General features: G+C 50.3%; 1 protein-coding gene across 2 annotated transcripts in view; it reads left to right on the top strand.

The window, feature by feature from the left end:
- Positions 1-21,164, top strand: part of NTN3 (netrin 3) — a 94,432-nt gene that overhangs the window by 39,187 nt on the left and 34,081 nt on the right. For both annotated transcript variants that reach the window (XM_044978755.1, XM_044978754.1), the window contains exon 3: positions 1,949-2,137. In XM_044978755.1, the coding sequence (XP_044834690.1) occupies positions 1,949-2,137 (189 nt within the window). The remainder of the gene's footprint in view (positions 1-1,948; positions 2,138-21,164) is intronic.

The following is a 21,164-nucleotide window of genomic DNA, read 5'->3' as shown; positions in this document are numbered from 1 at the left end:
CCCCAGCACCCAGCCCAGCAGGGCACAGAGGATATTACACATCTGGAGAACACATGGAGGCAAACTGCTTGTTCCCCTCCCCCGTCTCCTCAGCCATCCCTCTGGCAGCGAAGCCATGAGCCAGTCGATGGGCAGTGAAACAATGATCACGGCTCCTCGGAGGGAACTACACTAGACAGGCGCTGGGCAGCTGCCTTCTTCTGAACCCTCCTCCCCTCTGCCTGCTGCATAGTCCTTTGTCTGCCAGCACTGCCCTGCCCTCCCCTAGCTCCTCAGAGGCCCTCTGGGTTGATTGTTCACCTCTTCCTCCTCCTCCCCCTCTTCCCCGCCCCCCGCACAAGTGGAGACAAGTTCCTGTGGGGAGCCTGTTTATGGGGGTGTGATGAGGGCTGGCACCTGTTCCTTCCACCCCATGAAGGGGACCTGGGCGAGATCTGGCAGCCGCCGGGGAGGGGTTCCTCCCTCTCTCTTCTCTCTGGATTCAAGCTCCATTAGCCCAGGTTCATTGGAGAAAGGTGGGAGGGATGGGGGTGAAGGGTGAAGGGAGGCTGGGAAGGGTTAACTTGGTACGGGGCACCAGAGATTTTAAGATTTTGGCTGGATTTTCATGGTGGTGGTTGTTATTTGTATTGTGATAACACCCAATAGGCCCCCTTGTGCTAGACGTTGAACGAACACAGGACACAAAGACAGTTCCTGCCTTGTATAAGAATACACCAAACTCTCAGAGGAAAGTCTAAGGCAGTCTAGACTGGTGTAGTCTGCAGTGCCTCCTGCCCCTCAGCATGGGCATTGTTGTACCAGCCTAGATGCCCTCCCGGCTCCCTAAGACCTCCTCTGCCCTTAGCCTCAAATCTCGATCCTGCTCCGGCTGAAGTCCATGGCAAAGCTCCCATTGACATTTGTGGTGCACACAGAGACCCTCCCCTCCCCCAGTACCGCCCAGTGTGTCACTCCGCCTTCCCTCCTCTTTTCCCGTCACTTCTGCGCTTGGTCCACTGCGCCTAAGCAAGTCTCAGCCGACGGAGCTCAGATACGCTGGATGGAAGACCTGGAGCAACAAAAATAACTAACGGGAGGGTAGATGAATATCCAGGTACTCCCGGTTGTAACTTACACCTCCTGATTTCTTGGTGTGTAAATTACATTGATTTAGACTCCCTGGCACTGTGGTGAGTGGGTGTACAATACATCCAGGGGAGTCAGCGTGTGACCTACAACACCTTACCTGCAATCCCCTCTGAGTGTGCGTCTGTTCTCTGCAGCGATGGGCGAAAGCCAAAGGTTCAGCACCTCTCTCTGGTTTTCAAAATGGGAGGGAGGTCTCATGAGAACAGGCTTTCTCATGGGATTTCTGGCTTCTCCAGATTCTGTTCACAGCTGTGGCCTGCAAGGGCACAGACAAGAGCAAAAGGAAAAATAGTGTGTGAGTGTGAGTGATGTAGCAGAAGTTTCCGAATGTTTGTTTCCAAGTTAAGGGTGAAGGCTCAGATTGATTTGATCTGAACTAGTTGTCCCAACCTTACTCACTGATCTGTAGCCAATCAACCTACTTCCATTCTGCTCCTGCCTGCATTGCACATGCAGAATGCCTAGGAGATGCAGGCGCCGTGCTTTCGGCTCCTTGGCCCATTCAGTCCTTGGCCTCTCAGCTAAGACTGACCCCACTTACTTCGCCGGGGGATTGCACCACCCGAGTACAAGAGCTTGAATTGGGCCTCCCTTTCGAGGCGTCTGCTGACATTCTGTGTTGGGTGGCTCACTCCGGCCTCCTCTGGCTTAGTGCCTTGAGTTGAAATTTTGCCAGTGGCTCTGAGTCTGCAGCCTGGCTGGGGCAATCTTCTGAGTGGATCTGGCCCTGGGGTTGGAGGCTGGGTGAGTGGACTCTTCTCTGGCCCCTGAGCCCTTTTTTCACCTGCTCATCCTCTTCTCCCCTCTCCTCTTGCAGCCTGTAACTGTAACCTGCATGCCCGGCGCTGCCGCTTCAACATGGAGCTGTACAAACTCTCAGGCAGGAAGAGTGGAGGTGTCTGCCTCAACTGTCGCCACAACACGGCCGGCCGGCACTGCCATTACTGCAAAGAGGGGTTCTACCGGGACATGAGCAAATCCATCACAGACCGCAAGGCCTGCAAAGGTAAGGGGCGCTGTCAGCATGGGGGACCTGCCCCCCTCAGTCCTCTTCTCCCAGCCCTTTCCTCCTCTGTTGGCTGCACCATTGCCCTCTCTAAGGGAGCATACCTACTTTTCTCTACTTAATTCCTTCTGAATGCAACTGTTTGTCCTATATAGCCCCGTAAATCCTGCTGCCCCTGCCTGGTTCTAATCTCCACTCACCAGGACAGTCATCTCCCTCTGGCTGCAGGCTGAGGTCTCTGCTGCTTTCCCAATGAGCTGATGGAGTATGAAGGAGATCAAAAGGGAGACAAATAACAGGTTGGGCTTGTCTTCCTCCCAGCATTTCACTGATGGGCGCGTGTGAGTCTCAGCTGCCCAGGCAATAAGGATGGAATCCATCTGTCCATCAGCTTAGTCTGTCTTTCTGATGTCTAATGCACCCATCCTTCATCTTGAAGGGTCCATGCATAGACACACATAGATATCTAAAGCCTTGTCTATATTAGAAAACTTGCACCAAGGTAACTAAATTCATTTAATATTGATCTAGTTACACCAGGGCAAACTGTTAATGTAGATGCACTTAAAAGGGTGGAAATTACTTTCGACCTGATTTAGATTAATACAGTCAATTATCACGTTGGTTTGAGTGCAACTGGAACTGATTTGGGTGTGTCTATTGTAGGGGGTTGCATTGGTATAACTAGATCCATTTTAGTTCCCCTGTTGCAAGTTTTATAATGTAGATTGATTCTAGGACCTGGTGCTTGAGGGGGGCTGTGTGGATGTGTTATTCCTTGACTTTAGCAAAGCTTTTGATACGGTCTCCCACAGTATTCTTGCCAGCAAGTTAAAGAAGTATGGGTTGGACGATTGGACTATAAGGTGGATAGAAAACTGGCTAGATCGTCGGGCTCAACGAGTAGTGATCAACGGCTCCATGTCTAGTTGGCAGCCAGTTTCAAGTGGAGTGCCCCAAGGGTCGGTCCTGGGGCCAGTTTTGTTCAATATCTTCATTAATGATCTGGAGGATGGCGTGGACTGCACTCTCAGCAAGTTTGCAGATGACACTAAACTGGGAGGAGTGGCAGATTAGGGATAGGATACAGAGGGACCTAGACAAATTAGAGTACTGGGCCAAAAGAAACCTGATGAGGTTCAACAAGGACAAGTGCAGAGTCCTGCACTTAGGACAGAAGAGTCCCATTCACTGTTACAGACTAGGGACCGAATGGCTAGGAAGTGGTTCTGCAGAAAAGGACCTAGGGGTTACAGTGGACAAGAAGCTGGATATGAGTCAACAGTGTGCCCTTGTTGCCAAGAAGGCTAATGGCATTTTGGGCTGTATAAGTAGGGGCATTGCCAGCAGATCGAGGGATGTGATCATTCCCCTCTATTCAACATTGATGAGGCCTCTTCTGGAGCAGTGTCTCCAGTTTTGGGCCCCACACTACAAGAAGGATGTGGAAAAATTGGAAAGAGTCCAGCGGAGGGCAACAAAAATGATTAGGGGGCTGGAGCACATGACTTATGAGGAGAGGCTGAGGGAACTGGGATTGTTTAGTCTGCAGAAAAGAAGACTGAGGGGGGATTTGATAGCTGCTTTCAACTACCTGAAAGAGGGTTCCAAAGAGGATGGATCTAGACTGTTCTCAGTGGTAGCAGATGACAGAACAAGGAGTAAGGGTCTCAAGTTGCAGTGGGGGAGGTTTAGGTTGGATATTAGGAAAAACTTTTTCATTCAGAGAGTGGTGAAACACTGGAATGGGTTACCTAGGGAGGTGGTGGAATCTCCTTCCTTAGAGGTTTTTAAGGTCAGGCTTGACAAAGCCCTGGCTGGGATGATTTAGTTGGGTATTGGTCCCTCCTGAGGTCCCTTCCAACCCTGATATTCTATGATTCCTGTTAACTGACATTGGAGTGCTCAGCACCACTGAAAATTGGATCAGATCTGCACTGGATTCTGCCCATGTTGGACCTATCCTCCCCCTGGTTTTCACTCTGCCTTAGGCAGAGCCCTACAGCCAACTGTCGTCATTCAAACCTGCCTCACAGCACACTTCCTCTGTGACGCAGCATGACCACAGTCCCCCCAAGGAAAGGAGTGCTTCATATAACAGAGCAAGTGACAGTTGTCATCACCTGGGCCATTGCTGAGAACGCTATTTACCTGGGATGAAATCCTGCCCCCTCTGATGTCACGGTGAGTTTGGCCATTGACTTCAACTGAGCCAAGATTTCTCCTCTGGACTGTGTCTAATGGGGACTGTGAGCTTCTTCAAGAAGGGAGTGGAGCTGCCTTGCTGGCATCAAGAAGACATCTCTGCACAAGTTGGAGAGGCTGCTGGGAGCACACAGGCCTTGACTTGTCTTTCTTTTCTGCTGCTGAATGCTCTTCCACCCACCACAGTGCGAGACAGTGGCCAGTACGCACTTCGCAGCTGGCTTTAGGGTTCTCTCAGCTTCCAGTCATGCCGGTGGGAGCCTTTCCATTGGCTTGTTTGGGACTGGGTTGGGCCCAGGGGATGGGTGGGTAAAATAAGTCTCCCCATCCCAGCCCCCAAGAAGTTTGTGCACCAATCTAGAACCAACCTCCTCCTTCCCCCAACAAGAACAGATCCTTTTTGAGGTCTGAGAAAACAGGCCCCTCATTATGGTTCATATTAGTCCTCTGCCACCCTCCTTATGGGTTCTGGAAGCAGACACGCCCAGATACAGAGCCACAAACCAGGCTGGTCACTCAGGATCTCAAGTCTTGTTTCCCATATGTGAGAGATGCAGCATATTTAGAAAAGCTTTGGATAGACATCCAAGCCAGCATGGCTCCAATGCTCTGAGGTTCACCCTACACAAACTAGTAGTTCCCAGGCTGAAGAGAGGTAGCTGGGGGAAGCCAGTTCACCACCTCAAAGGACTCCAGCCTGGGAGGTTGGGATCTTCTCTTCTTCTCCAACCTTGATGCCTGTGCCAGATCATGGAAGGTGATCATCCATATTGGGAAGGACTTCACTCCTGACCCAGTCTCATGGTGGGAACATGCTGATGGGCCAGGCAGGCTTGGAGAGGGGATGCAGTGGAACATTTTTCTTATGGGTGTTGCAGAGTCAAAGGAGTGCCAGACCACAAAATGTTGCTTTTATGTAGGACCTACATATAAACAGTGACTGCTAAAGATTTTGGGAAGGAGGAGGCAGTTTTGCAGCAATATAATAGGTTTAGAACATAGTTGTTTGGCCCCTGTTCTTTGGCAGATTAGAACAATTTGAAGGTAGGTAGCTGAGCATGTCGCTTTGCGCTGGGCAAATTGGTAGCCTCTTCATCATCCCTAGAGCATCACGTACAAAAATCCCACCCTGCCCTCGGGAAGTGGTGTGAATGCAGATGCAACATGGAGAGAAAAGTCCCCATTTTAACAAGCACCTCATAAAGTGAAAAGCAGCAGTGGCAGAAAGCGCCACTGAGTCTGGCACTGCCACAGAGAGCCGAGACCTGTTTGCAGCCAGGGCATTAGGAACTGAGAATGAATCGTTTTTAATAAGTGGAGCAGCTGAGTTGGCAGGTCCCCCGTGCATGTGTGCCTCACCTCGGCAATCAGCTCTCCTGTGGCTGGGGGATTTCACGCTTGCTCGAGACACTATTGGCCTTTTGGTGATTTGGCTTGGAAATGCTCCCCTTCCCCCCCAGCTCTATGTGGGAGCCAAGTCGGGTATGGTTTATGTTGAGCACCTTGTGCCAGAAGGAAGCTGAGTGTCCTGCTGCAGCGATGGGAGGGAACGTGGCTCATCAGAGCAGGAGCAGTGCCCCAGTGGCTTGTGGTGCACCCCCACTCCATGATGCTGCCAAGGAGCAATTTTCTTCCTCTGGGAGTACTGCAAGGGACTGAGAGAGCTCTGCAGAACAGCTGAGTAGCTAACCCTGGTCTGATGCTCCTGGGCCATCAGTGCCCTGCTATCCCAAGAGATGTGGTGTTGCCCAAGCTGGCTGCAGAATCAGGCTATAGCTCTGAATCCAAACATGGGGCTGAAGGTGCAGGAGACTTGTCACTCTTTGGGGTGGGTCTCAGGACCCACTTGGGTGACACCTTTCATAAGAGGGGAACCCCTATGTCTGCTTTGTGGGGGATGGGATATATCCCCTCTGTTGCGCCATTCTCCATTTCCCTCCTCCATCTGAGGGGCTTATGGAAGAGGGGGTGGTTAGATCTCTGCTTTAGGGGCCTTGGCTCCCTGCTGCTCCCCTTCTGCCAACCCCTCTTCATATGGGTGGGGCAAGGGTCAGTCTTGGCTTGGAACATGCTAACGGCAGTTGCATCTGACGGAGAGACTTGGGATGGAGCAGTGAGGGATGCAAAGGAGGAAAATGTTATCGGCAGAAAAGAAAGAGGAGGAGGAGTATGGGAGGAGGGCAACATGGACTATCTGGAAGGTGCACATTCCAACCTCTACATACAGCCAGTGTCACTCGCCAGGGCCCTGCTGCCAGAGGTCTCCCGCCTGTGGTGGGTGTGTGCATAGGATATACACACCAGGGCACTGGTGCAGGATTCAAAGGCTGGTACTGTGAGTGGTGACGCCTGTGTCTGGATCTTGCTGCAGGAGAGCTGGAATGAAAGGGACCCAGTGTCTCTTCCTCATAGATTTTCATTCCAGTGTCTCCAGTTTTGGGATCTAAACCCAGGTTGCATTGTCTCTGTGAGAGTGTTCCTGTCATCTCTAGACACTGCTCATCCTGCCTCTGGGCTTGCTGCCCTATTGGTCAGGCCATATGGTTTCCCAGGAAACAGCTCTGAGTGCAAAGTATTCCCTAAATATTGCAACCCAGCACAAATGCAGAAGGGCAGGCAGCAGACTTGTCAGCCTGTGGTTTCTTGAAAAAGCCCTGAGTCATTTCCTCTGGGGGGTAGGGAGGGGATCTGCAGGAACCGTTGCTGCAACACAATCTCCCCAGCTCCCTCTGCCACTATTCTCTCCCACTCCTCTCTCTCTCTCACTCCCGCCCTGTGAAAGTTTTGGTGGTGGCAGTTTGCTGAGGCAGTGCTTTATTCCTGCCTTTGTTTCATCTCTTTGCACACCTGCCCTTGACCTGCTCAGTCACTACCCAGGCCACTGCTGCTATGCTTCTGACCAGCTCCAGCCACCGCTGTGTCTGACTTCCATGGTGGCCCACGTTTTGCTGGTTGGCCGTTCAGTTCTGCAGAGGCTAAAAAGCGATGCCCTTAGCCTGCCAAGCCCTCCAGAATGTGACTTCAAACTCTCTCTCTGCCTGGCTTCCTCAGGCTTCTCTTGCCAGTACAGCAGCTCCCCAGGCATGGAGGAACCATTGTATCAGCCACTTGGTGCTCCCTCTGTAGAACTCCCTGCCCAGTGCTGTCCTGGATGCTGTCCACTGCCGACACTGCAGACTTGGGCACCACAGATACTGGGCCAGATTCTGATCTCTCTTACTCCAGATTTGCACTGTTATGAATCCACTAGGAGAAGAATCAGGCCTTCTCTTGCCTTAATTACAGGGCATCTTTTATAAATAGCTCTTCTTTTCTTATGGGTCAGAGGTGTCTCCCAACTTTTTTGCTACAAGCTAGGCTGGAAGTCTTCTGAGTTTAGTTCCAGCTCCAGCTGAGCCACTGAGGTCCTCCAAAAGGCCTCTGTCACTTCTGTGGCTGATCCCAGCCCAAACCAGCAAGAGCAGACGGAACACTAAATTGGAAAAGGTGGAAGCGAGTTAGCCAACTATTTCCAATCTCCACGGTTCCGTCTGAGTCTTGCACAGAGAGTTTGGGGAGCTCTGATCTTCTCTGAACCAGTTTGCCCAGCCCTGCCAGAGGTGGCTTGTCATCATCATAACCCGGCACTGTGGAAGCAGAAACTGTTGTTACCCTGCCTATGTTCTTTGCTGGGGATTTTTAGGTGCCTTCCTTGCAGATGTCCTATTTATCCTATGCACCACACATGTGCGCACACAAAAAATCTGCTGTGGGAGCCCGTCAGACAGACAGGAAGACACTAGACGGTGGGTGTGTGTGTGAGTATTCAAAGGATCAGGCAATTTATTTCCACACACTGAGTCGTGGGAGGGACTCTGAGCATTTCCTCCCCTGGCTCTCTTCCGGGCGTCTGTATTTTTGGAGCTATATTGTTCTAGGAAGAGGAAGTGGATTGAGGTGGAAGAGCTCCAGCATGCAATTCAGCAGGAGAGCTCTGCTCAATGACTCTGCACACTCAGCTGAATCTCAGCTCTCCCCTGCGAGGCAAGCACTCCCAGGGGCAGCAGGTTTGTATAATTTTTGGTGGTGCCCAGAACAGGTCCAAGTCTTCTCCCCCATCCCCCCCACACACCTGCCTTGTAAGCCAATATACAGTAACTCCTCACGTAAAGTCGTCCTGGTTAACGTTGTTTTGTTGCTACGTTGCTGATCAATTAAAGCAGTGGCTCTCAAACTTTTTTTTCCGTGGACCACTTGAAAATTGCTGAGGGTCTTGGCGGACCACTTAATGATCTTTCCAAATGTTGTATGTACCGTTGGCTAACTATTGTAAAGCACTTTGGATAAAAGTGCTATATAAAAAACCCCCTAAATAATAATAAACTTTTTTTGTTCTACACATAAAAGCACACAACTCATATTTTAATATCAGTTTAACCTTTCTAATGCGATGGGTTCCCTCTCTCCCCTGCCACACCAGCCCCTGAGCTCAGGCTGGAAAGGGCGGTGTGTCTCTCCCCTGCCACAGCAGCCACAGAGCTGAAGCTGGGAAGGAAGGGGGTCTCTCCCAAACATCCGCAGCCCTGAGCCTCTTTCTCTGTCTGCCAAAGCCCTGCACGTCCCAAATTCCCCCAACCCCCTCTTCTCACACCACTACTCCCTCCTACCTACTCCCTATTTCCCCCAAGGCTACCACCTCACCTTACATGTGCATCTTCTCCAGGGTCCAGGCACCTAATTAGTGGAGCCACGCCTCCGCGGCTCCACTAATTAGGTGGGTGGCCCTTCATTCACTCATGTGCGGCCACCCAGGAGTGCACCTTAGAGGGAACTATCCGCAGACCACCTGAATGGAGCTCGTGGACCAGTGATGGTCCGTGGACCACAGTTTGAGAACCTCTGAATTAGAGAACATGCTCGTTTAAAGTTGTGCTATGCTCCCTTATAGTGTTGTTTGGCAGCCGCCTGCTTTGTCCACAGCTTGCAGAAAGAGCAGCCCATTGGAGCTAGCTGGTGGGGGCTTGGAACCAGGGTGGGCCAACAGCTCCCCCCATCAGCTCCCCTAAGTTCCCTGTGCGCTGCCGCCCAGCAGGCTATCAACTGCTGGGCAGTTCAGGTGTCCGTCCCACCCACTGCTGTGTGCTGTTCCTGCCCTCTGCTTTGGAGCTGCTCCGGGAGCCTCCTGCTTGCTGTGCAGGTAGGGTGACCAGATGTCCCAATTTTATAGGGACAGTCCTGATTTTGGGGTCTTTTTCATATATAGGCTCCTATTACCCTCCACCCCCATCCTGATTTTTCACACTTGCTGTCTGGTCACTCTATGTGCGGGGGTGGGGGGAGGGAATAGGGGTGCTGTTGTCAGGGTGTCCTCCTCCCCCGTTCCTGCCCCCCCCATCTCCACAGAGCGGGGGACACACGACAGAGCTCAGAATGGAGGGAGCTGGCTGGCAGCAGCTGCTGTCTCAAAGTCTCTCTCTCACACACAGGGTGTGTGTCTCTGTCTCTCTCTGCCATGCTGTCTTCCTCCCTCCCCCATCCATTCCTGCTGCCTTATAGAGTGTGAGGCTGCATTAACAACAATGTGTTAACCCTTGAGGGCTCAGCCAAGTGCTAGTTCATCATTTAGCAGTAAGGCATTCCCTGGGAAATATCCCACCCTCTGACTCCACCACCTCAACCAAGCTTCACAATCATCATTGCTCTGTACAGTATTAAATTGTTTGTTTAAAACTTATACTGTGTATATATATAAAATATAGTCTTTTGTCTGGCAAAAAAAGTAATAATAATTCCCTGGAACCTAATCTCCCCATTTACATTAATTCTTATGGGGAAATTGGATTCATTTAACATCGTTTCACTTAAAGTAGCATTTTTCAGGAACATAACTACAACATTAAGTGAGGAATTACTGTATATTTTTTAAAATAATGTAAAAATGTGAGGGCTCTGGGGTGAGGCTCGTAATGAGGGGTTTGGGTGTGGGAGGGGCTCAGACAGAGTGCTGGGGTGCAGAGGTGAGGGCTGTGGATGAGGGGTTGGGGTTTTGGAGGGGGCTCAGGGCTAGGGCAGAGGGTTGAGGTGCAGGGGTGAGGGCTGTGGGGTGGGGCTGGGGATGAGGTGTTTGGGGTGTGGGAGGGGCTCAGGGCGGGGCAGAGGGCTGAGGTGCAGGGGGTGAGGGCTCTGGGGTGGGACAGGGCTGGGGATGAGGAGTTTGGGGTGCAGACAGGCTGTCCCGGGGCAAGGGCCAGAGAGGAGGATTCCCCCCAGCCCTCTCCCCACAGGCAGCAGCAAGTTCTGGGGGAGGCTCCCCCACTTATCCCCTGCACCACACTCAGCTCACACCACTGTCACTGCATGTGCTCCCAGGGCCCCTCTCAGGTACAGGAAGCCCCCTTGTCTCCCCTGCAGTGGGCGCCGGGGGTGGGGGCTGGCATCACATAGGGAGGGAGGGATAGTATGAAACTGCAGAAAAACCTGAGAGTCTCTGGATTAAATTTAGAAGTATGAACAACAAGGGTAATGTCATGGTGGGAGTCTGCTACAGACCACCAGACCAGGGGGATGAAGTGGACGAGGCTTTCTTCCAGCAACTAACAGAAGTTGCTAGATCACAGGCCCTGGTTCTCATGGGTGACTTTAATCACCCCGATATCTGCTGGGAGAGCAATACAGCAGTGCACAGACAATCCAGGAAGTTTCTGGAAAGGGTAGGGGACAATTTCCTGGTGCAAGTGCTGGAGGAACCAACTAGGGGAAAAGCTCTTCTTGACCTGCTGCTCACAAACAGAGAAGAAATAGTAGAGGAAGCAATAGTGGATGGGAACCTGGGAGGCAGTGACCATGAGATGGTCGAGTTCAGGATCCTGACACAAGGAAGAAAGGAGAGCAGTAGAACAGAGACCCTGGACTTCAGAAAAGCAGACTTCGACTCCCTCAGGGAACTGATGGGCAAGGTCCCCTGGGAGAATAACATGATGGGGAAAGGAGTCGAGGAAAGCTGGCTGTATTTTAAAGAATCCTTATTGAGGTTGCAGGAACAAACCATCCCGATGTGTAGGAAGAAAAGTAAATATGGCAGGCGACCAGCTTGGCTTAACAGTGAAATCCTTGCTCGTCTTAAACACAAAAAAGAAGCTTACAAGAAGTGGAAGATTGGACAAATAACCAGGGAGGAGTATAAAAGTATTGTTCAGGCATGCAGGAGTGAAATTAGGAAGGCCAAATCACACTTGGAGTTGCAGCTAGCCGGAGATGTTAGGAGTAACAAGAAGGGTTTTTTCAGGTATGTTAGCAACAAGAAGAAAGTCAAGGAAAGTGTGGGCCCCTTGCTGAATGAGGGAGGGAACCTAGTGACAGAGGATGTGGAGAAAGCTAGTGTACTCAATGCTTTTTTTGCCTCTGTCTTCACAGACAAGGTCAGCTCCCAGACAGCTGCACTGTGCAGCACGGTATGGGGAGGAGGAGACCAGCTCTCTGTGGAGAAAGAAGTAGTTCGGGACTATTTAGAAAAGCTGGACGAGCACAAGTCCATGGGGCCGGATGCACTGCATCCGAGGGTGCTAAAGGAGTTGGCCGATGAGATTGCAGAGCCATTGGCCATTATCTTTGAAAAATCATGGCGATCGGGGGAGGTCCCGGATGGAAAAAAGCTAATGTAGTGCCCATCTTTAAAAAAGGGACGAAAGAAGATCCAGGGAACTACAGGCCAGTCAGTCTCACCTCAGTCCCTGGAAAAATCATGGAACAGGTCCTCAAGGAATCAATTCTGAACCACTTAAAGGAGGGGAAAGTGATCAGGAACAGTCAGCATGGATTCACCAAGGGCAAATCATGCCTGACTAACCTAATTGCCTTCTATGATGAGATAACCGGCTCTGTGGATGAGGGGAAAGCAGTGGATGTGCTATTTCTGGACTTTAGCAAAGCTTTTGATACAGTCTCCCACAGTATTCTTGCCAGCAAGTTAAAGAAGTATGGGCTGGATGAATGGACGGTAAGGTGGATAGAAAACTGGCTAGATTGTCGGGCTCAACGGGTAGTGATCAATGGTTCCATGTCTAGTTGGCAGCCGGTATCAAGTGGAGTTCCCCAAGGGTCGGTGCTGGGGCCGTTTTTGTTCAATATCTTCATTAACGATCTGGAGGATGGTGTGGACTGCACCCTTAGCAAGTTTGCAGATGACACTAAACTGGGAGGAGTGGTTGATATGCTGCGGGGAGGGATAGGATACAGAGGGACCTAGACAAATTAGAGGATTGGGCCAAAATAAATATGATGAGGTTCAACAAGGACAAGTGCAGAGTCCTGCACTTAGGACGGAAGAATCCCATGCACTGCTACAGACTAGGGACCGAATGGCTGGGCAGCAGTTCTGCAGAAAAGGACCTAGGGGTTATGGTGGACGAAAAGCTGAATATGAGTCAACAGTGTGCCCTTGTTGCCAAGAAGGCTAATGGCATTTTGGGTTGTATAAGTAGGGGCATTTCCAGCAGATCGAGGGATGTGATCATTCCCCTCTATTCAGCACTGGTGAGGCCTCATTTGGAGTACTGTGTCCAGTTTTGGGCCCTACACTACAAGAAGGATGTGGATAAATTGGAGAGAGTCCAGCGGAGGGCAACAAAAATGATTAGGGGGCTGGAGCACATGACTTATGAGGAGAGGCTGAGGGAACTGGGATTGTTTAGCCTGCAGAAGAGAAGAATGAGGGGGGATTTGATAGCTTCTTTCAACTACCTGAAAGGGGGTTCCAAAGAGGATGGATCTAGACTGTTCTCAGTGGTAGCAGATGACAGAACAAGGAGTAATGGTCTCAAGTTGCAGAGGGGGAGGTTTAGGTTGGACATTAGGAAAAACTTTTTCACTAGTAGGGTGGTGAAGAACTGGAATGGGTTACCTAGGGAGGTGTTGGAATCTCCTTCCTTAGAGGTTTTTAAGGTCAGGCTTGACAAAGCCCTGGCTGGGATGATTTAGTTGGGTTTGGTCCTGCTTTGAGCAGGGGGTTGGACTAGATGACCTCCTGAGGTCCCTTCCAACCCTGAGATTCTATGATTCTATGTGCACCTCCTCCCCTGCTGCTGCCCCTCACTGTAGCCTCACTGGGGGTGAGGGGTGGGGCTGCCCCTTGCCCAACATGGGGCAGGAGCAGTGACTGAAGACTGGGGGGGGGGTCTGTGCTGGTGGAGGATCCCACTGGAAAATGAAAGGGTCTGAGGGGGAAGGGCAGGCTCAGGGTCAGCCTGCCCTGGCAGTAGGGATGAGGGGGCACTAGGACCCTGCCGCAGCAGTTGATGCAGGGAGGCAGCATGGAGCTGCAGGGGAGAGACAGGAACGCTCTGCTCCAGGGAACCAGGAAGGTGAGCGGGGGCAGCAAGTGGATTCTGGGGGACACTCGGGTGAGGTGCATGGGGGCAGCAGGTGGGGCCAGGGGAGAGACCTGGCCCCGAACATAGGTGGAGCTGGACTCCTGAGCCCTGAATATTGCTGGAGCCCGGGCACCATGAGCCCATATAACTCGTCACCTATGAGCACTCACGGTATGTGCTGCATGCAAAAGGCAGGTGTTTTGCCAGCTACGTTTCCTGGAGAGCTAGCAGAATTTGTAAACGCCCCTGGAATGTCACATGTTAGACAAAGTCAGGGGAACACTTGCACTGGGTCATCCTCTGCTGCATTGTCTGTGTTAAGCGGGAGGCTGGTCCTGTGGTAAAGGCGCTCTGCTGTGACCCAGTGAGCTTGGTCCTGTTCCTGGCTCTACTACAGACACCATGGGCAAGTCACTTCATCATTCTGCATCTATAAAATAGGGATTATCCTATTTCCTTTCTCCCACTGTGCTCTATCTTGTCAATTTGAATGGTAAATTCTTTGTAACCAGGATTATCTATGTGGTTATATAGTGCTCAGCACAGTGAAAGGGCCCTGGAGGTATGATCTTAATACATATAATATGGAGCAACATTTCCACCATATGAGAACTGTAACATCTCTGCCACACCAGCTGCCTGCTAATTTTCATACAGAGCAGCACAGTTAATGAGCCACTCCAGCTCAGCCTTGTGCTGAAATGGACACGAGAGCAGGAGTACCCGAGATCCTACCGGCTGCGTGTTGCTTAGTGCACTAGCAAGGCTGTTTATAAATTACACCCTGTGCATGGCCAGGGGAAGGCTTCCAGGTGTCAGGAGGCAGGAGTGACCATGGGGCTAGAATTCCTGATTCGTTGCCATTTCCATTTGCGAGCCAAGCTTTAGGTATGAGTGAAATGAATCAACTTGATGCACTGCGAGAGGAGTCTATATGGCAGCATTTCAACAACTAGCAATAAAGAAAGCCCAAAATAATAATCAGAATAGGACTATGAGCTATTCTAGCAGGCAAAGCTAACTATGCTAGCTGTGGATGAGAACATGATCCAAGAAATTGTCCATAAAAGCCACAGGAAAGATGATTTTTCAAAGGCTTGTCAAATAGCTAAAGCCCAGAGTGCTCAAACGCTTGCAGAAAAGCAAGGCAATCTCCTTGTAGGTACAACATCTGCAGAGCAAACTGCTTCAGACTGGCAAATGCAGTCAAATGGCAATGGCAGAATTGTAGCTTTTCAGTTGGGATACTGGAGCACAACTAGTGTTATTCCAGGGAAAATATAGACCAAGCTCACTAAGGAAACAGTACAGATATCTGAAGCAAAGCTTGTTTCTTATTCAGGACAGGATATTCCAGTGTAAAGGCAAGTAGCTATCACAATTGGTTTTAAAAACCATTACTATTAATAACTGTCCAAATATGAAATGGTGCTGCACTACCTGTGTTAGGACTTAACGCCTGCCAAACTTTGAAGATCTTTAAGTACCACATACACAGAGCACAGACAGGACCTTAGCAGAATTCCCAAGTGTATTACAGTGTCTAGGATGTTCGGAAGGAGAATTAAGACAGATAAACTAGTAACTCCAGTAATCCATCCACCAATAGACAATGTAAAAACTGAATTTGGTGATATAAAAGAGCCTGGAAAACACAGAACAATTACAGGGTTAAGTCAGTGATTGTAGGTGAAAAGCCAAACAAACTGTGGCTATTCATTAATCCCTGTAATTTAAACAAAGCCATAAAAGGTGAGTGTTCTCCAGTGAAAACTGTTGAGGAGTAGCAACTAAGTTCTCAGATACAAAAAATGCTCAGCGTTAGGTGCAAAGATATGTTTCTTGGCAAGTGAAGCTAGATGAGTTAGTTCTAAGTGAGTGACTTCATACAGTGTTCTGGGCCAGATCCTGACATCCAGCCAAACTGCAGGCAGCACAGCTCAGGTACCATGATGCACCTCTCTGCTCTCCCTTTGGTCATGGCACCACCATGTTTAGGGCAGGTTCCCCACACTGAGAGCTGCTCCAACGTATGCCAGATGCTTACAGTACCAAAGGGCAGAAAGTGAGGCTAGAGACTGGCTCAGGTGCATCCTGGCGAGTCCCCCTTTCCACTGGCCACATTCTCTTGTGCCAGCTGCAGCAGGAAAGAGAAGAGATGCCATAGGAGCCATGACACTAGCTCTGTGCCGCTCAAAGATCCCCCTTCTTGGTACTGGATGGGCCAGTTCTACAGCCAGGATTGGTGGGAAGTGTGGTACAAGGCATGAAGAAACTACACCCAGATTGAAAAAGAGGTAGTGCTAGGGGATGTAGCAAGACCACATAGAAGGGCTGGTTTCTCCAGCATGGATGCCAATGAACAGGTGATTAAGGACATCACTTCCAACAAAACCTCAGTTACATAAACCTAAGCAGTTACCAGACATACAAACACAACTTGAAGAAAGACAAAGAAACAGACATGGAGAACTGCTTTCTAGACTGACGGCTGAGCAGCCAGTGCTCCAGCAACACTCAATACTTGCCAGCAAGTTAAAGAACTATGGATTGGATAAGGTAGATAGAAAGCTGGCTAGATCATCAGGCTCAATGGGTAGTGATCAACAGCTCGATGTCTAGTTGACAGTGGTATCAAAGGTTGGTCCTGGGGCCGGTTTTGTTCAACATCTTCATTAATGATCTGGATGATGGGATGAATTGCACCCTCAGCAAGTTCGTGGATGACGCTAAGCTGCGGGGAGAGGTAGATACGCTGGAGTGTAGGGATACGGTTCAGAGTGACCTAGAAAAATTGGAGGATTGGGCCAAAAGAAATCTGATGAGGTTCAACAAGGACAAGTGCAAAGTCCTGCACTTAGGATAGAAGAATCCCATGCACTGCTACAGGCTGGGGACTCACTGGCTAAGCAGCAGTTCTGCAGAAAAGGACCTGGGAATTATAGTGGACGAGAAGCTGGATATGAGTCAGCAGTGTGTCCTCGTTGCCAAGAAGGCCCACGGCATGTTGGGCTGCATTAGTAGGAGCATTGCCAGCAGATCGAGGGAAGTGATTATTCCCCTCTGTTCAGCACTGGTGAGGGCACATCTGGAGTATTGCGTCCAGTTTTGGGCCCCCCCACTACAGAAAGGATGTGGACAAATTGGAGAGAGTCCAACGGAGGGCAATGAAAATGATTAGGGGGCTGGGGCACATGACTTCGAGGAGAGGCTGGGAGAACTGGGCTTATTTAGTCTGGAGAAGAGAAGCGTGAGGTGGGATTTGATAGCAGCCTTCAACTACCTGAAGGGGGATTCCAAAGAGGATGGATCTAGGCTGTTCTCAGTGGTGGCAGATGACAGAACAAGGAACAATGGTCTCAAGTTGCAGTGGGGGAGGTCTAGATTGGATATTAGAAATCACTATTTCACTAGGAGGGTGGTTAAGCACTGGAATGGGTTACCTAGGGAGGTGGTGGAATCTCCTTCCTTAGAGGTTTTTAAGGTCAGGCTTGACAAAGCCCTGGCTGGGATGATTTAGTTGGGTTTGGTCCTGCTTTGAGCAGGGGGTTGGACTATATGACCTTGAGGTCTCTTCCAACCCTAATCTTCTATGATACCCCTGCAGCATAGTCACAGTCATGTATTGTACCAACAGGCAGAGATGCCAGAGGTATCATCAAAGTTGTCTAAAACACCTGAGCCATTCCAGGCATCTGTCGAGAGAGGAGATGAAAGTGCCCATTGCTCTAGTCCAGAGAAAGGCAAAGTAGTATTGGTATTAAGAGTCAATAGCCATGAGGTTGGCACGATGAGTTATACAGTTTGTTGCTCTCTGTAGTTGTTGGCATCACTCAAGCCCCTAGATTGAGAGATAGCTGATAACTAACCACCTGCATCACGTCTATGAGATGTTAACATCCCTGCATCTCAATCTTGCTGCGTAAGACCCCTCTGCCCACGTGGAGGGGCATTTTCCGACACTCTGTTGGTGTGGAGGGTGGCTGAGTCTCAGTGGGAGTTCCTGGAGTTCTGCCCTCGAGAGCATGTGTGTCGCTGCTGTGGCTGCCTCGTGGGAAGTCTGGAGCAGAGCCGAGGCCATGGAAAGGGAGACGGGATGAAGCAGTGAGAGGTATAGGGGAAGGTGCTGGGTTGGGTTCACTGCAAACTGAAGCCTTATGATAAAGAAGCTGTATGGGCAGGGGCTAGCCAGAGCCATAGATCGAGGTGAGAGCTAGTGTGTGACTGGCTCCAGGGAGCGACTGGCTCAGGTTTACCCCATAGTCCAGCCCAGGGACCTGGTCAGTGTCACGTTGCAGATCAGCTCCAGGGGCCCACACAGGATCCCCCTAGGACGTGGCCCTAGGGGTCTTCTCAGGGTCTCTGCTGACTCCCTTGAGTTTCCAGGAGAGCTAGTGAAGCCATGGATTGCTAAGTGAGGCATTACAGGTCCCCACAATCCTGGCACCAAAGCATGCTAGGGCTGAAGAAAGGCCCTGTGTTTCTGAAGGCCCCATGCCATGCCAGGACTCCCTCATCTGCTGCCAATTGTTATCACAGCTGAGCCCCCCAAATACCCTTGCCAGAAACACATCCATTTCCAATCCCAGCCAAGATCTGATAAGGACCAAGGCATCTGTTCCACATTAGGCACTGCATGCTCTTGTTTCTTGCCGAGCATGAGAAGGCCTGGTGAGCTCGTTGGAGCACAGCATCCCTGACCCCATCTGGTGAAAATTAGGGAAATGATAACATCTTTTGGGGTGGCACAAGGGGAGTTGTTTTTGTTTGGCTTTGGAGTCACGTTTGACTATTACACTGATGGAAACCTAGATACCTTTCACAGTTCTTAAACAGCCCGACTCCTAAGCTGGCTGATGGGACAGTCATCTCCAGGTTTAGCAGCTTCTCTTCCTCCTGCGACTCTCCCATCAAGCACTCACTACAGAATGACTAAACCCTGTGGCTGTAGGGCTGGGTCAGGGGAATGAGACAGTTTTGGTCCTCCCCATGGAGCTGGAGATTAGATGTGCTGGGAAGCACCAAGAAGACCCACTTCAGATTCATCCCATGGCTCTAGAGCCAGAGAGGAAGATGTGAAAGCAAGAACCATGAAGGAATAACTTCACTTCCATCCCCTGTGTATAGCTCCTGGGATAAGGGAGTGAAAGGGAAAGACCCACTCTGAGTTCTTCCAATGAAGACAGGAGACTCAGGAGACCCACGCCCCACCCGACTCTAGCTTATCTGTGTCCTCTGATGAGGGAAGATTGGACTATGGAAGTGTGTATGTGTGTGTGTGTGTAAGGTGGAAACTGTATTCCAGTCCTGGTTCTAGCACTCATCCCCTCTGAGAGAGAATCACCCCATCACTATGGAAGAATGAGAAGATGGGTCTTGTTACTAAGCATGGCTATGATACAAGCAGCATTACTGGACTGAAGCTTTCAACCCAGTCCCTCAGCTTCCTCCTTGAGGGTGTCAGTGGTTTGGTTCAGCAAATTCCTGCTGCATCAGCAAAAGTGTTGCAACCTCACGGGTGTTCCATTCATTGCAGTACCTTTCATCCTGTGAGATTGACCCACTGCTCAAGGCTCCAAGACCTCCTCTCTTGCGTCTGTAGACAGAGAGAGGGAGATAGCATAGAGGCCAGGAGTATCTGGAAGGCAGGAAGGAGGAGTCCAGACCATTGAGCCAAGTAGCAGCACAGCTGTGGTTGCTTACAAGACACTGAGCAACTGGTATGGATGGATCTCCAGCGATGACACAGACTCTCCTCTCCCCAGCTCTGTGCTGGCCATGGCACTGCATCCTGCAGATCTCCAGCTCGCTGCCTCTTTGCCAGTATGCTGGGCTCAGTCCTCATCTTGCCAACATTAAAAACGAGCAGAGTATCGTAAATGGTTTTCCGTTTTTCTGACACAAACCAGGGTCACTTTTTACACATTTTTTCCAAAGGTAAAAAACCCCTGCTGGAACCCAACCCTTTTATTTCTCTCTCTCTCCTCTTCCTTTTTCACTCCCTCCCCTCTTTCACAAGGCTGCAATTAGTTACCTTTAATAAGCCTTAACACTCTCTCTTTCACCCTGCCTCCCCCATCCCCCCGCCTGCTCTCGATTGGCTAATTGATGGGGCCAGCTGGCTGGAGAGCCTGTGGACATTCCTCCCAGGTTCCACAAGGTCCTCTGAAGCAGCTGCAGCTGGGTTGGCCCTAAGGTAGGGAAGGGGGTGGGAGAAATTGGCTGTTCTGATGTCCAAAGCTCAAATGATGGCAGACAGCTGTGAGTGCCGATTCAAACACTCTGAGCTCTAGGGACTGAACCTGAGGAGACTTAACTGAAAAGAGGTCATGCCCTGCTCCAAGCCCTTGATTAAAAGAAACACACAGTAGGAGCATCCTCTGGCCAGATCCCTGTGCTTGGAATGAGATGGGAGTTCCAGCTCTGTGCTTCTCTGATCCTGGAGGCTGCTTCTCCAGTGGACCCCCATCCCTGACTGAGGGGGACAACCTTCTCCCATGGGTGAGAAGAGAATTCATTCTCCAGATTTCAGTCTTGGCCCATCCCACTCTTATCTGTTTCATCCTGCCTTGAGATTCCCATGACACCACTTCAATTGCTCAAGGCTCTTTCTTCTCAGGAGAATCCTCTGGGGAGTTTCAAAACTCAGTCTCCTTTATATTTTGTCACTGGAGCTAATGTGTTTATCCAAGTGACAGGCTGTTAGCTGTAGTTGGTGTTAGATGTAGTGCAGGCGTGTGTTCTGCAAACTGCTCCTACCTAGTTTTGTCAAGGCACTTCAGCCTTGACTGGCAGCAGCCCCTGCTATTTCAGTTCCATGTCCCACCCAGCTTTGCCAATGCCCTGTAGTCCTACCTTTGTATTCAGGGCCGACGAGAGGGGGTGGGGGGGAAGCCGGTACAAATTACCGGGGCCCGGTGGTCCGGAAGGGGGCCAAGGGCCCGGCTTCCCCAGCTTCGTCGGCCCTGTTTAGCTGGTCCACCCTTGCTGGGGGGCTTGAAAAAGTGTTTTCACTGGGGCCCAAACCGCTCTTGGCGGCCTTTTTGTATTCATTATGCAGTAAATTAGTGTGTGTGCAAACAGCCTGTGCAGTACTTACATCACACGCATGCCCTCACTTACACAAATGGGCTCCTGCATGCCAAAGTGTGTGCAGGGGGCTGTTTTTCATACAAACACCTGTAGAGACAATCACTGCCATTTTTCATTAATCACTGGTCATCATTCATTATTCTTCTGTGTAAAAACTTCAGTCGTCCAATCAGGGAATAGCAACAATACCATTTGATTCAGGTGACCAGTTACATGCCACAAATACCAGATTATGAATAGCTAGTTGTGAGGAGCCCTTCGGTTTTAAATTGTTTATCTGAAAGTTTCAGTGAATACATCAAACCCATACATAGAAAATCAGGCTTGGTTAATGAACAGAAAAGAAGATCTAAATGAGCTGAGTAATAGTCCTAGCCAGATTT

This window comes from Mauremys mutica, chromosome 11 (assembly GCF_020497125.1).
Source record: "Mauremys mutica isolate MM-2020 ecotype Southern chromosome 11, ASM2049712v1, whole genome shotgun sequence".
NCBI classification, from domain to species: Eukaryota; Metazoa; Chordata; order Testudines; family Geoemydidae; genus Mauremys; species Mauremys mutica.
Note: the sequence above shows the minus strand (reverse complement) of the source record. Positions and strands in the feature narration are given on the sequence as shown.